Here is a 17,729-nt window from a genome sequence, read left to right as displayed (position 1 = left end):
TATTAGGTTTGTTCTAGCATCAGTTTAAAACGGTTTAAAACCATCAGCGAATAGTCGACCAGCGCGAATAGAGGAGAAAGCACTGATGACTGTATTATGTTCTCTCACTGACCAACTGTTTGCTGACGGTTTATGACTAGTTTGACTGTCTGCTAAACAAACCTAATAATAACGCTGTTTATAATTACAGCTTAAAATATTAGTGTCAACAAACGTTAACAATCGATACCTAACTGTTTTTGATGTATCACGAAATTCACTGTGAAATAACGTTATCACTTCTTAGATGTTTTTGACATGAACAATAATTTTTTCACAATTGGAAGTTAACGTTTAAGAGGAAAGGTATATCACCTTAAGAGCAAACAGTAGCGATCAACAGGTAGCAACAAACGCGTTCCACGATTGCGGCTCTAATTTTGAATATTTTGTCGAGATATTTGGCACACATATTCGTAATATAATAAAGAATGGCGGTACAGAGCCCAATGTCAGAAATATGTTAGTATGTGGAAATTACTCTATAACTAAATAAAATATTGAATAAAAAAATATGAAAAAAATTTTTATAAGAAATGCTTTTCTTTAGTTACGAGTGACTAAAATTAAAAATATAAAAAAAATCAACCAAAAAGCAAACATTAAAAAAATTGAAAAAATCTAACACATTCATCAAAGAAAAGCGTGGCGCGTCTTCATCTAATAAATGGTTTTCGCCCCACGCTTTTCTTTAACAAATGTGTTAGATTTTTTAAATTTTTTTATTTTTTGCTTTTTGGTTGATTTTTTTATAATATTTTTAATTTTAGTCACTCGTAACTAAAGAAAAGCGTTTCTTAAAAAAATTTTTTTCGTATTTTTTTATTTTTTACTTTTTAGTCTTACACTTTTCAAACATTAAAATATATCGTCATGTTTCTTAAAATATGTATAAAACATATGATGTACCTACTAACATGAAAAGTAGTCGGAATCGGCAAAAAATTTGAAACTTCATTGTTTATTTATGAAGCATAACGTAAACAATTAACGTAAAAAGTGAAATTAGGTATAGTTTATATCATTAGCTACAATCCATAAAAGTTTCAAGTTGTTACATTGTAAAAAACCAGAGAATTTAAGCATTTTCCATTAAAATCGTTTTTTTTTATTTAAACAATTAATAAATTGTATTGTTCCCGCGAATGCATATGTCTGCAAATTTTCATTCATTTGCATTGGAGAAAAGGCAGTCAAATTAACGTCTAATAATATCTAATATAAAGATTTGACGGAAACTATTGAACTAAATAAAAGCGTTTAAAAAAGGAGCCCGTACCGCCATTAAGAAAGACAAAAAAGTACTTTCTTTAAATAAACTTCCAACTACTAAAAATCGATTTTTTTATAACAAGAAATCGAACGTTACTGACTTGGCAACATTTCGCGCCTATGTGTATAAAAATTATTGTTTTTGGTAGTATATAGACGTCACTGTCAGTGTCGAATTACCGACGCACTGTTGCCTCACTTTTGAAAGTTCGCAGAACTTTCGCAATCTTGGACCGCGTTTGTTGCTACCTGTTCCTGTTGATCGCTACTGTGTGCTCTTAATGTATTTTGTAATCTGCTGCAGATAGAGATACAGGTTTTTGTTACTAAATGAAGTCGAAAACGGCGAACTCGATTATAGATATATCTCAATTTCACAAAAAATGTAGATAACGTTGTTTGACACTAAACCCGCGCCGTGTAAGTCATAACTGGCCTAATAACTGACTTATATATTAGTCCTGTCGCCAGGGGGGTACAACGGCCTCCTTTATTCAGATGGACTTACCCAAATTTTTTTTATATATTTTGGCCCGTAGAACACGAATTTTTTGGGTAACAGTTGATCCGGATGTCGATAAGATTGTTATAAACAAAGAAGTTGAGAAATTACATAACAGCGATTTCTCGCAAAACAAAACATTTTTTTGTATTTTTGGGGCATTCTAACCAAAAAATGTTCCTACAACTTTTTTCGTAGAATGCATAGTTTTCGCGATAAACGTGGTTGAACTTTCAAAAAATCGAAAAATTGCACTTTTTGAACCCGAATAACTTTTGATTAAAAAATAAAATAGCAATTCTGCTTACCGCATTTGAAAATTTAAGTCAAAGTATATCGGTTTTGAATATTTGCATTGCTAAAAATTTATTTTTTTATTGTTAAAAAAAACTATAAACACATATTGTTTCCCGTGCCTAATACATGCGTTTTGATGCATGCTACGTAGAAATAGCCTCGCTTGCACTTGTACCTACTCTACCTAATCGTTCGATTTTAAATGAGAAATCATTGAAAACATCACTCAAGCACTAGGTGTTTATAGCTTTGTTTAACAATAAAATAATAAATTTTTAGCAATGCAAATATTTAAAACCGATATAATTTGACTTGAACTTTCAAATGCGGTAAGCAGAATTGGTATTTTATTTTTTAATCAAAAGTTATTAGGGTTCAAAAATTGCAATTTTTCGATTTTTTGAAATTTTAACCGCGTTTATCTCGAAAACTATGCATCCTACGAAAAAATTTGTAGGAACATTTTTTTGTTAAAATGGCCCAAAAAATACAAAAATATGTTTTGTTTTGCAAAATATCGCTGTTATGTAATTTCTCAACTTCTTTGTTTATAACAATCTTATCGATATCCGGATCAACTGTTACCCAAAAAATTCGTGTTCTACGGGCCAAAATATATAAAAAAATTTGGGTAAGTCCATCTGAATACAGGAGGCCGTTGTACCCCTGCTGGCGACAGGACTATATTATATTATATTATATTCGGGCCTTTGTGTCCAATCTAGGTGTTTGTTTTTCCAAATTGTGACGTTTAGGCATCCGGCCGTTCTACTGGCTTAATTATTTCGTCTTTTACCTCTTCTTCGTTGTTGTCGACTGATAGAGTAATTACCCATTTATTTTTTTTGTGGGTTGTAATTTACTTAAAAATTCACTCATTGTTGAGGTTTTTTTTACAAAATTTGTCTATTTATTATTATAGACCCGTAGGTTGAGTCTATATATATATATATATATATAAAAAAAACAAAAGATGTAGATCTTTGAAACACACTCAGTGATCAAAAGATCCACAGGTACTGGTTTAACGACCACTCGTACGAAATCAAACAAATGAAATAGAGAATGTGGAAAAATTTGTGAGAAATATCCAGAAATAGTGGATGTGTGAGTTATTCGTAAGGGGATTTTTCCACATTCTCTATTTCATTTGTTTTATATATATATATATATATATATATATATATAATCTAAAAATGCATTGTTTTCAAAAAAAGGGTAGGGGAGAGTTGGATAAAACGGGATAGTCGGATAAAACGGGATACCTAGCCTAGAGACCCAACTAGTGCTGCTATCAATCAGACAACGACGAAATCTTGTTCTCGGTCGTCATTTTGACATTCTCAGTTCGTTTTACCTCGATGCTATTATTTGGTGAAAAGTTGTTGTGTTTAGAATTGTTTGACTCTATTCTTTTGGTACTTTGTACTTTTAAGTGCGTCGTTTTCTACATTATATTGCCGACATATCTAAACACATAATTCCGGTGACTATTACATTTAATTAAGCACTCATTAACGAATATTCTCATGTGCAGTCTATCTAATTTTACTTTCACGTTTAGCCAGGGGCCATTTTTGTTTTGAAAAATGTCTGAGTTGGACAAAACGGGACACTTATAAGTTGGATAAAAGGGGATACAGTTTCTTATGTCCCGTTTTATCCACCTATTTATTTGTTGGCCTATTAATTTTTAAATAGCAAGAAAGCGTGTTCTCATACTGCAGAACAGAACAACATATTTTTATGTGACTTTTGTTCTGATATACGTACCTAGTCCTAAATAAAATGTCTTATTTCCCATTTTGCAATAAAACATAAAAAAGGCCTATTTTTAAGTTTCTGACTACTGAAGATATTGTTTTTTCAAAGGTAAATTTTGCTTTGCAGTCTTATATCTACTTAAATATACTTTTTAGATAATTTTATGCAAAAAATTAAATATTGTGAACCTATCCCATTTTATCCAACCGTGGTATGCTAAAACGGGATGTGCAGGACTTTAATAAATAATTTTTTTTACTATTTTCCAGTTATTAAAAATAGTTAAAAATTAGTTTTTTGTGTGCTTCAATAAATGTTATACCTATAAAAAATAATAATATATTTTCTTTAACATTTTTTCCGTAATAAAAATAACCAAGAATGGTATCCCGTTTTGTCCAACTCTCCCCTAGGTATAACTTTTTTTACAGATAGCTGCAGGCCTATTTATTTATTTTTTGTGTTTTATCAAAATAGGGGAGTGCATAATATATAGATTTTCACTTCGGAAAAAATCAAACAAGATAGGACTTTTTGTAATTTCGTTAAGAAATGTTTAATAAACAACATATCAGAAAATTCTACTCGAGAAGTGGGTGCTTCATTTTTTATTAAACAAATGAACTGCGAAATTCGATGTTTTTTTAAATACCTCCGAAAATATAAATTTTAGAAAAAAACTGACTTGGCCATTGAAAAAAATCAGAAAATTTTGCAAAACAACCTTATATAAAGGTTTTTCTAAAATTAAATCTGTAGCTTCTATAATTTTTTATTTATAACGGTAAAGTCACCCTTCTCACAAACATTGGCGCACTGTAAACTAGCGTTCGGCGAAGTACACGGTTGAGTTATTTTAATGTAATTCTTTAACTAATGGATAAAATGAAATTTTACAAATTGGACACGAAAGAAGAATAATTAAGCTATCTTATGGTTATAATAAAGAGAAATAAAATATAATACGTTGTGGGCGGAAAGTGAGACTTACATGAATTTTGTTTAAAAATGATTTAAGAATGTGTAACTAATACAATTTTTTGTATAAAACCCTCAATTTTGCACAACTTACCTTTTAAATAACTTTATAAACGATGTTTCATCCAAAAAAAATCTCAAAAATTTAATTCAAATGATACGACGTCTTAAACAATGTAATTTTTGAAAACTTCGTAGATTTACAGAATTACTACCACTATTAGACGGCACTACTCAAGTTTGAACAAATTTATTACAAGTTTTTAGGTGATTTTTTAATGCTTAGGATGTAGTCAATAAAATGCACTAAATGATTTTACTTTAGAAGTGCAATAAACTATTTCTTTTTGAGAAGATTAAGAAAGATAACGCAAATGTAATACAAAAACCGAAAATTACCAGCTAAAAAAAATGATCATACAAAGTGATCAAAACCTTTTTCTGTAAAACTTACCTAAAATAAATATTATATTAATAAGCTTCAACAATAATAAATGTTCAACAAAAAATTTTTTTTCAGCTGTTATACAGTATGTCTGCGTAACTGGGAACCTATTGATAACTTTTTTATGAGTTTTACGAAAAAAAGTTATACTTTATAAAATATTGTTCATTGTTTATAATCTAAGATCCAGCCATCAAATATCAAATTTTATTAATTTTATACGAGGTGAGATATAAAGTACCTTTATATCTCACAATATCGAAAATTGGTATTAAGAAAAGTTGTTTGTAATTAAAAAATATGTTTCAGTATTCAATTACATCCTTATAGTTTAAATATTGTGAATAATAAAGCCACGTAAATCTTAAGAAAAATTCATATTTTTTACATACCTCTTATAAAGTTGAAAAAGTTTGATATCTGATGGTTTTATCTTAGATTTTAAACCAGGTAGAGTAACTACTTTTTTTCGTAAAATTGATCATAAAATAGTTATCAGTAGTAATTGCACAAGAGCTCTAAAATTATTGAATTTTTCCCGAGTGACACTTCGACAGTTTTAATTTCATGAGCCGAAGGCGAGTAAAATTATGTCAATGTGTCACGAGGGAAAAAATTCTATATTAATTTTAGACATCGAGTGCAATTTGCTGCGATTATTTCATGAATAAAACTGTTCAAAACCAAAATTTTATTGTAATTTATTTATGTAAGCACAAATTAGTACAATTAAACACACAGTTGTTATAAATATTTGACGGTTGAAAGTCATCACTTTTATGATTTTTAAAACATTAATTGTCATCAATGTCACTGACTGTATTTTTTCATAGCAACGAATGGCATCTGACGTAATATACTTAACGACGGAAAATTACCAAAAATTATCAGTTTAATTTTTATTTCTGTAGCTTTCTATTGGTCAGAATCTCCTATGACTGAAATAATCATAATTGTAATAAAATGATGATTCGGATATCCGTCATTTGAGAAAAAATTGAAATTTTTTTTTTCGATTAGAATGATGTAATTGTATATTAAACATAGTTTTTAATTTCAAACAACTTTTCATAATAGCAATTTTTGACATTCGGGAATATAAAGGTACTTTAAACTTTAACGAAATTCATATTTTTGACATAACTCGTATAAAATTGATAAAATTTGATATCTGGTGGTTGAGTTTTAGATTTTTGACTATCCAGAGATTTTTATGAAGAATAACTTTTCTTCGTAAAATTGATAATAAAAAAGATTTCAATGTGGTTCGTAGCTACGCAGACATACTGTATAAGAGCTTCTGTATAAGAATTTTCACATTGTAATGCCATATTCGGATTCAGTATAATCAAAAACAGAATTGAATCATGTTTTATCAAAGGAAAATGATAAATTCAACGATATTTTTAAAATTATTTATACAAAACAATTGTTATTGTTTAAACAATTAATAAACAAATAGCGGCCAAATCTGCGAGTAGAACTTTTTACTTTAACGTGTATATAAATTAACAAAATAGTTTTAGAAAAATATAAGCTTGTTTGAATTTTTCCGAAACAATGAATGTTTTCGTTCTAATTGCACTCCCCTAAAAAATATATTTCTGATTTTTCCGTAAGGTGCTCCAACTTTAAAAACCTGAAAAACTGGTTTTAAGGGTTTTGAAGGATTTTTAATATAATTTCAGGTAACTAAATTTTTTAAAGATATCCACAAATTTGGCGAAACACGTCCAAACCTCTGAAGGAGACCCCAATAAATACCCAAGTTTGGGGAAGGTTTGTAAAAACCGCAGAAATGTGTGTGAATTTTTGAAATTTTTAAATTTATTGCATTAAACCTAAACAAAATACGACCGAAAAATGACGTTTTTTTATTGATGGCGAAGTAAAACTGTAACTGGAACTGTAATTATAAAGGGGGACGGGGGTGGAGGGTTAAAATCGCGGTGAGCCTTATTTTCTAATCACATAGAAGCTAAAAAAAATGAATTCTTAACGGTGGGTATCATTTACCTAAATGATTTTCTTAACCTTGTTGATATAAATGTTTTGTCTAGTCATGATTGTTATTCTGTCATAACTTTTTTGCAAAAAAACATATTTAGAGACGCTTAGCCATAAAAATGTCACTTAAAAAAAGCCTCGTTTATTTCTACGTATTACTGCTGATTGTATTACATTAATTTTTTTGCAATTAAGAACTATTTTATTTCCAAAAACTATAAAAATTATACAACATTATTATTTCACGCGTGTTTTATTATTTATTAAAAGTTGAAAAAAATATGAAATTGGGCCTAGTTTCCGTTACTCATTAAGTATTTTATTTTTTTTTTACAAAAAAGTTAACTAATCTTTTGTCAGATATATTTCCATATTTTATTGCAGTGAATGAATAAGTTTGTACAGTCGGAAAAATGAAAGAATACCCATGAACGAATCTATAAAACACGCTGCCTGTATTTTAGTATTCTAATGAAATTATATTTTATGGTACTTTTTTATTTCTTAAGCATTTCCTATACCTAATTGCTTTAATTTTTGAGTTATTCGTGATTCTTTAATCCAAACATTAATTGCAACAAAAATTACGTGAAATTTTATTAAGTAGCTGTGCAAATAATCAATCAAAAACAATTTTTCGAAAAAAAGTAGATATTAATCTAGACTGATCCTTAATTTATTAATTTTGGATGAGATATCCAAATACCTACGTAGTCAAGATTGTTGGTGCGTAAAATATAAATAAAAACATACAAGATTCTACCTAGTAGTTGGATGACAATAAATTTGCTAAAACATTTGACATTATACTATTTTTATAGTTCCAGTTGCTTTGTTACCATTACTAATATTAATTTTTTTAATGAATAACTGATGAGTAACTGATCAAAATGTTTTCTATGCTAGGAGAGTATAACAAAAATGTGCTACTAGCAATAAGAATTTTTCATCAGCAATTTCCTGATAGACGAAAACCAAGAAGAGAAACTTTTGAAAGTATACTAAAAGGGTTTCAATGTACAGGATACTTAAATTTCGAGAAACCTGATCGAATAAAACTATTGTAAATGAATAAAATGAATTAAATGTAATCCTTAGTGTAACTGAGGATCTGCATATTAGGAATAACGTTCTTATAATAATACTATCTAGACCTAAACTGTTGAAATCGTTTTAGTGTACTTTAAAAAGTTTCTCATCTTGGTTTTCGTCTATCAGGAAATTGCTGATGAAAAATTCTTATTACTAGTGGCACATTTTTGTTGTACTCTGCTAGCACAGAAACCATTTTGATCAGTTACTCATCAGTTATTCATTAAAAAAAATAATATTAGTAATGGTAACCAAGCAACTGGAACTATAAAAATAGTATAATGTCAAATGTTTTAGCAAATTTATGGTCATAGCCAACTAGGTAGAATCTTGTATGTTTTTATTCATATTTTACGCACCAACAATCTTAACTACGTAGGTATTTGGATATCTCATCCAAAATTAATAAATTAAGGATTAGTCTAGATTAATATCTACTTCTTCCCGAAAAAATATTTTTGATTGAATATTTGCACAGCAACCTAATAAAATTTCACGTAATTTTTGTTGCAATTAATGTTTAGATTAAAGAATCACGAATAACTCAAAATTTAAAGCAGTTAGGTATAGGGAATGCTGAAGAAATAAAAAAGTACCATAAAATATCATTTCATTAGAATACTAAAATACAGGGTGTTCCATTTAAGAAAACTCAGAAAATACTCATTACGAGTTTTGACCAACCCTGTATATTAATATCAAACTTTTCGCTATATTATTAATGTTTAACAACAGTAGACTATATTAAAAATAGTTTGACCATAAATAGAAACTTTGATGTCAAATCACTACAATTCTACAGGGTGTGAATGTTGCTACGAAATTAACAATAAAATGTAATTATTTTTTAAACTACCTCGTATAATATTACAAAACCTATATTTTGTGAAAGAATACATCGAGGAGAATCCAAAAATGTAAAAATATACAGGGTGTTCTATTTAAAAAAACATAATTTTGTGTCACCCTGTCAATACGGGTGACCCTGTATATCTGAAAATATTTTTAAATTAAGGTCCTATATGTGCCCCAACTTTTATGTAAATAACTTTTTTTCATATCTCTTACGACAAACGAGTTATTGGACTTTGTCACACTAATGCCCCACCCTGTATACTGTATATAGATAGCTGAGAAAGTGAGTATATTGAGTGATTTGAAGCGGTCTCTACAGGATTCTCTCGCCTTTAGTCCTAGGATCACGCTGACTGCCTTTTTTTTGGAGTATGAAGGCAGTTGAGCTGTCCACCGAATCATCCCAGAAGATTATTCCATATCACGTAATAGAATAATAATAATAATATCAGATAATAGAATAAAAGTTTGCATAATATACCGATAGTAAGATTCCGATGGTAAGAATGGAATCGAATTACCGATAGTATGATGAAAAACTACAGGAGTAAAGAAACAAACGCTCATATGGTATTCATTGATCTTGAGAAAGCATATGATAGAGTTCCTCGAGAAATTCTGTGGTGGGCACTCAATAAGAAAGGAGTCCCTGGTGAATATGTAAAGATTGTGAGGGATATGTATGAGGGAGTAACGACTAGTGTTAGGACAGGTGTGGGAGAGACTGATAAATTTCATGTGAAAGTAGGATTGCACCAAGGCTCTATGCTTAGTCCATATTTATTCTCATTAATTTTGGACCAGATAACAGCGAAACTACAGGGTAACAAGGGCTGATAACGTGTTAGTAGGAAATAGTGAAAGATACTTAAAACAAAAGCTGGAACAGTGGAGGCAAGCTCTGGAGGAAAAAGGTTTAAAACTTAATAGGACAAAAACAGAGTATTTGGAATGTTCATTTAAGGATGGAGTTACTGCAAATAAAATGGTATCTTTGGATAGTGAACTGATTGTAAAAAGCAATAGTTTTAAGTACCTGGGATCGGTATTACAGAGTAATGGAGAAATAGATAGAGATGCATGCAGTAGAATTAGGGCTGGATGGATGAAGTGGAAAGAAGCGAGTGGTGTGTTGTGTGACAGAAAAATTTCAATGAAGCTGAAGGGAAAATTCTATAAAACAGCCATAAGACCAGCTATGATGTACGGAACTGAATGTTGGGCATTGAAAAAGAAAGAGGAACAACGAATGCATGTGGCGGAAATGAGAATGCTTAGATGGATGAGTGGAGTGACAAAGAAGGATAAAATTAGAAATGAGTATATTAGGGGAAGTGTAGGTGTGGCACCAATTGATGCCAAAATGAGAAAGCATAGGTTAAGATGGTTTGGTCATGTTCAACGTCGAGACGTTAATCACCCAATACGAAGAATAGCTGAAGTGCAGATTCCTGGAAGGAGTAGGAGAGGAAGACCAAAGAAGACCTGGGGGGAGACGATAAGGCATGATATGTTGGTAAAGGGGATTAACATTGATATGACCAAAGTTAGAATTGTGTGGAGAAATACAATTAGGGAAGCCGACCCCGCATAGGGATAAGGTAAAGAGAATGATGACCGATAGTAAGATTCCCTGGTCTCGAAAGCTATTCAGGAGTTAAAAACATGCAATGATTATTTTGTTCGATATTAATTTGAAAATTTTTTACAGGCCTTATTTTCTTTACAGCTTCTGACGCATTTGCCATAAATTGATTTATTTCATTAGAAAGCACCTGAGGATCACCCTCTAAACAAAAATTACCTTGATTTTTTGAATCGCCCTTAATCTCTTTTACCAAATGCCAAGCCATTTTAGTTTTATTTTCACTATTTTCAATTCGTTCTTTATAACAATTTTTTCGATATTAAGTGAGTAAAGCATTTTACTTACGTTTTTCTGCCCTGTAAATATCTTTATATTCATCATTATTATTAGATAGTGTAAACAAAACATCAAGGCAAGATTTACAATTTTTTATATCATCATTTTGCAAGCATTGTTGAATTTTTTTTATTTGCTGCATTTATCTCTTTAAGTGGTAAACAGTTATAAAAATTTCCTGAACTATATTCATGAATATCCATGGCCTCCTCGCCAATCAATACTACCTAAACTAGCAACCATCGCCTGGGAAATTTTTTATGTAAATAACTCTGAACATTTACATGAAATAAGCTGGGACTTCGTCTTGCTGAAAACATATCTCAATAAAATTGACTCCAAACTAGTTTTTCAGGGCATTATCGCTTCCTTAAATAAAAACGGCCCAATTAACTGAGGACCCACTATAATACCCGACCATACATATACTTTTCGCGGTCTTTGAGTGCGGTTTTCACATGCTTTTCTTCATCTTAGGTATTATTAATCCACCGAATAAGAAGACTTACACGTGAAATAGGCAATATATTGCTATGCTCTACTTTTTCTATTTATTTAGATTAATTAGAAAATTCTTAATTTAATTGATTATCCAATTATTTTATTTATTGCCTATGTAAAAATACAACTAAATTCCAATTAAATTTTCCAATCAATTTTATTCTCAGGGCTAATTTAGTATTTGATACAATACCTGTGATCTGTGGCTTCTAGTATTTCTAGTTGCTTACTTCTTCCAGGGTAGAAACAGGGAAATTGAAAACCCTCAAAATCGTATAAATGTAATCTATTGTTTTTATCAATTAAGCCGTGTACATATGATTCAAAAAATACTAAAATTTAACTTTGTTGCAACAATCTCAAACTTAATAAATTTATAACTCTGATATCTCCTTGTTTTGACAAAATTATTTATTTAATTAAATAATTTCTTATTTACTCATACTAAATTGAATGAATTTTACGTTTCTTCTTTTGCCTTGCCCTTGTTTCTCAAATTTGAAATGACTAACTGCGTTATTAAATTTTGTCCATTCAGACAAATGATTTGACTAACCTTTTATTCTTCACTCCCTCGTTTTCAGGATTGCGCCGTCCTTGACTCTCTCAACAGAGTCGCTCTCGTCAAAACTGCTTCCAAGAAAAACACACAGGACTTGCTCGAATATCTTGTGCACAAACGGATAATAATCAGCTACTCGTTCTAGACAAAACAAAGGAATCTCTCTCGGACCAGGAAAATTAACTCTTCAACCGGTCGACGATTTGGTTTCAACTTGATTCTGCTCGTAAAGGCCGATCACACCACTCTACACTGATTATACACTTTTACAACTCGACTGCCTTCTTCAGATGTCAATTTCACAGTCTTTATTTTTCTCTCAAATCCATACTCTCACACTCATTATCCCTTCTCCTGATATTTTCCATCCAATAAACAACAACCTCTCTCAAACCATTTATTTCTTAAGAAACCAAATATCCTTCCATATAACTTTCCCAATTTGTCAAATTTCAAAGAATATCATAATTAGTTCTTTACTACTTTCTACTTTTACAACTAAAAACTAATACAGTTTGTTTACCACATTAAAATACCTTCCCGGAAAGATCTTAAAACCGTCTTTGTTTTCGACCACGATGTCCAACTCTCTAATCACCGCAATGTTTGTTCATTGTCCCGTGAATTTCGTCGAATCACTTATTAGTCGTTTCACTTTTTCCCGAAACACTTGCTTAATAGCAAAATTAAATTCTAAACAATTTTGGTGATATACAGGGTGATGAAAAACTATGATTTTATGGTCGTTGATATAAATTTAATTTTTTTGAATTTTCTTAAAAAAAAAACAATTCCACAACAATATTTACGAAGCCCAACTGCGAGTATTAAGAAACAGTTACAGATCGCTCATAAATATTTGAATTACTTTTAGGACCCACTTGGTATCCTATTGTAGGATCCTTCCTAGAACTAAAAAGGCTTTCAAAAATATTTAAATCACAACATCTCGTCCAGCAGCACCTATCTAACAAATACCAATCTGACGTCATTGGTCTTCGAAACGGGAAGGAAAAGGTAGTCGTTGTTTTCAATAATGCTGCAGTCAAAGCTATCTACAAGAGAGATGAATTCCAAGCGCGACCAAGGACCTTCTTTTTGTATTTAAGAAATATGGGGATACGAAAAGGTAAGTGATTTCACTTGGTGAATTTTAGAAATAAACAAATATAGCAATATAGATCTCATCATCATCATCCAGCTTCTTCTCTTGTCCACTGCAGAACATAAGCCTCCTCAGCACGTCTCCAGGAAGTTCGATATTGTGCTAGTTGCATCCATCTACCATCTAATCAGCGTGTTGGTGGTCTGCCTCTGCTTCTCTTATCCATGCGAGGTCTTGTAACAAATTAAGGTAGTTTTAACGAATGTAGTAGAAGTTGTGGAAGTCTTAAAAGGGGTTTACTTAGTTATGGAATTTTTATAGAAATAGGCTAGCTGGAAATTCAAGAGACTTTATTAGTAGGGCTCAGGGGAGGATTAGGCCAATTTGCATGTCCTAATAAGACGGTAACTAATGAAATACTTGAATGATAAAGAAAATAAATTAATATTGGAAGTAATGAAAAGAAAGAGAACTACTGACCGAGAAGATATTACTGAGAACGTATGAGGGCGCCAGGGAAGGATTGAATGAATGCTTCGCCGAGTGACTTATATTACTGCACCTAACTAATACTTTTAATAGATACTATAAAATGGTAGGAAATAAAACATATATGTATGTATAACCCAATTTAATTAAAAAAAACCTATAAACCCTATATACAATTTTTACACTAGCTAATTATCCGACGTACTAGGCTAGTACGCTCCTGTCGATAATGCAGGTTTTACAGTAGGAAAAAAATATATGTAATGAATTTAGTATGAATAGGTATGTACCTTAACAACTTATTATTAATGAGGGTTACAATATTGGTTGACAATACCGTATCTAACCGGAAGTGACAAACCTGACAATACCTGACAAATGGAATAAATATTATTAAATAGGATATGAACCAGATATTGTGCACATTACCTTCACATATGGTTTATAAATCCCAAGCTATTTTAAATAAATTAAATAAGGGTGAAATATAAAATTTGTTTAAAAATATTGAATATTATGTTAATTATGTTTAAGAAAAAAAATGAGGGTATATTATTATTAGAATTATTTGAAAGTTATTGACACGAAGAGAAAAAAAATAGTAAAATTGAAAATTATTATTAAAACAAATTGACATGCAAATCTAGTTATATAAAAACTTGTCCCTACAAAAAGTAGGCGTATTGCCTCTTCCAACCTCCGGTGAAGCTGATGAGGGGAGAGCCAAATAAGGTATCCTCCGGTTTTACAACCCTAGGGAGGTACTCCACACCAACAGGAAGGTACGACAAGCAGGTAGCTGCCCAGTATCGGAAAACTCAACTTTTATTCCACAAAAACCAAACAAAACATCCACATTCCATCCAAAAGATATCCCCAAAATGTTTATTTATTCCAAAAAAAAAGCAAATTAAAGTATGATTGACTTAATTTTCCATCTTCTCTTCTTTTCTTCCGTGGCTAAAAGCATAAGAATCTCCTATTAGCTGGTGTTCCTTAAGTACACAAGAAACAGGGCATATAAGAAAGGTATAAAAAAAACCTTATAAAAATTTCTAGAAAAAATTACAGAAAAAGGATGAGCTATTAACTTTTATAAGTAAGTGTCATTAACCTTGAACACAAAATGGAAATGTAAAGAAATGGAAGGACATATGAACCAATAAGATATGTATATATTGTAATAAAGGATTACTTTATAGACGTAGATACTAAAAAGCAAATGAAAAGTGTCATTATTTCAGAAATTATTTTGAACTGGAAATTTAATTTGAAAGAATTTTTCTCGGTAGAAAACATAAATTTGATAGTGAGATTGACTTGTTAGACCTGATGCTTTATAGAATAACAATTATAATATTACTGTAAGTATTGTATTGAGAATGAGAACAATGGTTTTTTTACAAGAAAAAACTAATGGCGGACGTACCCACTGTTCTCCAAAAAGTAAACTTGGAAATAAAACTCTTCCTCTCACCGCACAAATCCAAAACAAAAAATAACTCCTTCCAAAATAAACCAATCTTATAATAAATGAATATTTTAACCAAATATTGTATTCTTTAAACAGTGACCACGGAAAAATTTACTTGTTCATTCAACCAGATTGAAAATTGAAGTGACAGTGACAATGACAACCCGCTCCGCTGGGAGATATGACATGCCCCACCGTCGGAAGCCGTGCAGCCACACGCTAAGACCAGAATTTCCCAAACATATTACCAACCCTATATTATCATTGGTCCCAAATTTAGGCGACTCTTCTGAGCATGAACGTATAACTGGTTGCATACTTATTAGGTGGCTTATAGGAATAAATATAATATTATCGTAACGATGGTACTCATCGTTACAGTCTCCATTCTAACAGTCTTTTTGTCACCTGTCATCTTGCAGTCTCGCTATATGTCCGGCGAAACTCCATTTAAATCTGGTAACTCTTTCTATGATATCTTGCACACCCGTTCTTTGCCCTATTTCTGACTCGATCCGCAAGTCTTATTCCTAGTATGGATCTTTTCATTTTCCGCTGTGCTATTCTAAGCTTCGACAACCTTGCTTTGGTTAATGTTAGTGTTTCAGTTCCGTACGTAATGACTGGAAGAAGACATTGATTGTATACTTTCCTTTTAAGGCTTAAAGGAATTTCACTGCTAAATATGTCTTCCAATCTGCCCTATGCTGCCCAGCATAGACCAATCCTTCCATCTATCTCTTTGGTCTGATTGTCTCCTAGAAATTTTGATGTTGTGTCCTAGATATTGATATTGACTTATTTCTTTTATGATATTGTCTTCGAGTGTTATTGATTATGAATCATATTATGAAGACTATAAAAGGATAAGAACTGAAACCCACCAATTGGTAAGAAAAACAAAAACAGATTACTGGGAAAGATTCAGAAAAGGACTAGAGATGGATTTCTACGGACAACAGAAACAAGTATGGCGCTTCATAATACAACAAAGAAGCGAAATGAAAGAACTAGTAGTTGAAATAGAACATTGGGTGGCCTTCCTGACAGAAATGTTTAAAAAATAAAACGAAGAATCTTTACCAGAAACGCCAAATATAGTAATTGATCAAAGGACCGAAATCTCCCAAATAGATGTGAAACAAGGAATAAACAAATTAAAAAATAGAAAGTCACCAGGGGAAGAACAAATACCAAATGAACTCTTAAAATATGGAGGTGATCACCTTGTACAACAACTGCAGCTTCTTACTCATAAATAATCACGACGAACAGAATAACAGATGAATGGAGGAGAGCTATCATGCTAATTTTATTTAAGAAAGGAGATAAGAAAAACCCAAATAAATATCGAGCAACATAGGCGTAACCAGGATGATCCTAAGGGGAGGTTACAACTACTGGAAAGAAAACCCCCCCTGGTTACGCCTATGTCGAGCAATAAATATTTTAAATACATACAACACTCAAATTGACAACAATAATAGCGACAAAAATAAACGAACGCATAACTCTGCAAGAGGAACAGCAAGGATTTCGGACAGGAAAAGCATGTACGGATGCAGTTTTGTAATAAGACAAATAAAAGAAAAGTCCCTGGAATACAACAAACCAGCATATATGTGTCTGATAGATTTTAAGAAAGCGTTTGATAGAGTGAGAATTCGGGACGCGATACATTTATTATATGAAAAGGGAATATTACTGGATTTAATAAAAACCATTGAGAATATATACATATAAAGATAACATAGCTATGGTAAGATGTATGGAAAAACTATCGCAACCTGTCAAGTATGAAACTGGCATTAGACAAGGAGATTCGCTGAGTCCATTAATATTTAATCTGATAATGGACGAAATCATAAAGAAAGTTAAAAAAGGAGAGGATATAGAATGGGAGAAAAGAAAATAAAGATAATCTGCTACGACGACGATGTGATAATAACAGCCGAAAATGAAGATGACCTACAAAGATTAATTAAAGAATTCGAAGACACGGCGCTCATATACAACATGGTGATTTCAACAGAGAAAACTAAATCGATAGTGGTATCGAAGCTATAGAAGCTATAGTCGAAGATAGTGGTATAAGCTACGGAAAAGTGGAAGAAGGAGTACAAAAACAAGAGAACATGTCGAACAGAGCAGCAGGATGTCTCAACAACACAATCTGGAGAAACAAATATCTCACAATGGAAACGAAAACCAGGATATATAAATTAACAATAAGACCGATAATGACGTATACAGAGGAAACAAGAGCAGATACGGCGAAAATACAAAGACTGCTGGAAACAGCAGAAATGAAAGTCTTACGAAAAATAACAAACCAAACTGTAAGAGACAGAGTGAGAAGTGAGGAAATACGAACGAGATGTGGTATAGAAGAAAAAAAAAAGTGGACCAAAAGAAGAAAAATA

The 17,729-nt window shown here is 31.3% G+C and overlaps 1 protein-coding gene across 1 annotated transcript in view; it reads left to right on the top strand.

The window, feature by feature from the left end:
- The window catches only part of LOC114334608 (uncharacterized), a 153,457-nt gene that overhangs the window by 120,067 nt on the left and 15,661 nt on the right, over window positions 1–17,729 (top strand). Inside the window, exon 16 of the mRNA XM_028284683.2 lies at window positions 13,113–13,367. Within this exon, the coding sequence (XP_028140484.2) occupies window positions 13,113–13,367 (255 nt within the window). The remainder of the gene's footprint in view (window positions 1–13,112; window positions 13,368–17,729) is intronic.

This window comes from Diabrotica virgifera, chromosome 1, assembly GCF_917563875.1.
Source record: "Diabrotica virgifera virgifera chromosome 1, PGI_DIABVI_V3a".
NCBI classification, from domain to species: domain Eukaryota; kingdom Metazoa; phylum Arthropoda; class Insecta; order Coleoptera; family Chrysomelidae; genus Diabrotica; species Diabrotica virgifera.
Note: the sequence above shows the minus strand (reverse complement) of the source record. Positions and strands in the feature narration are given on the sequence as shown.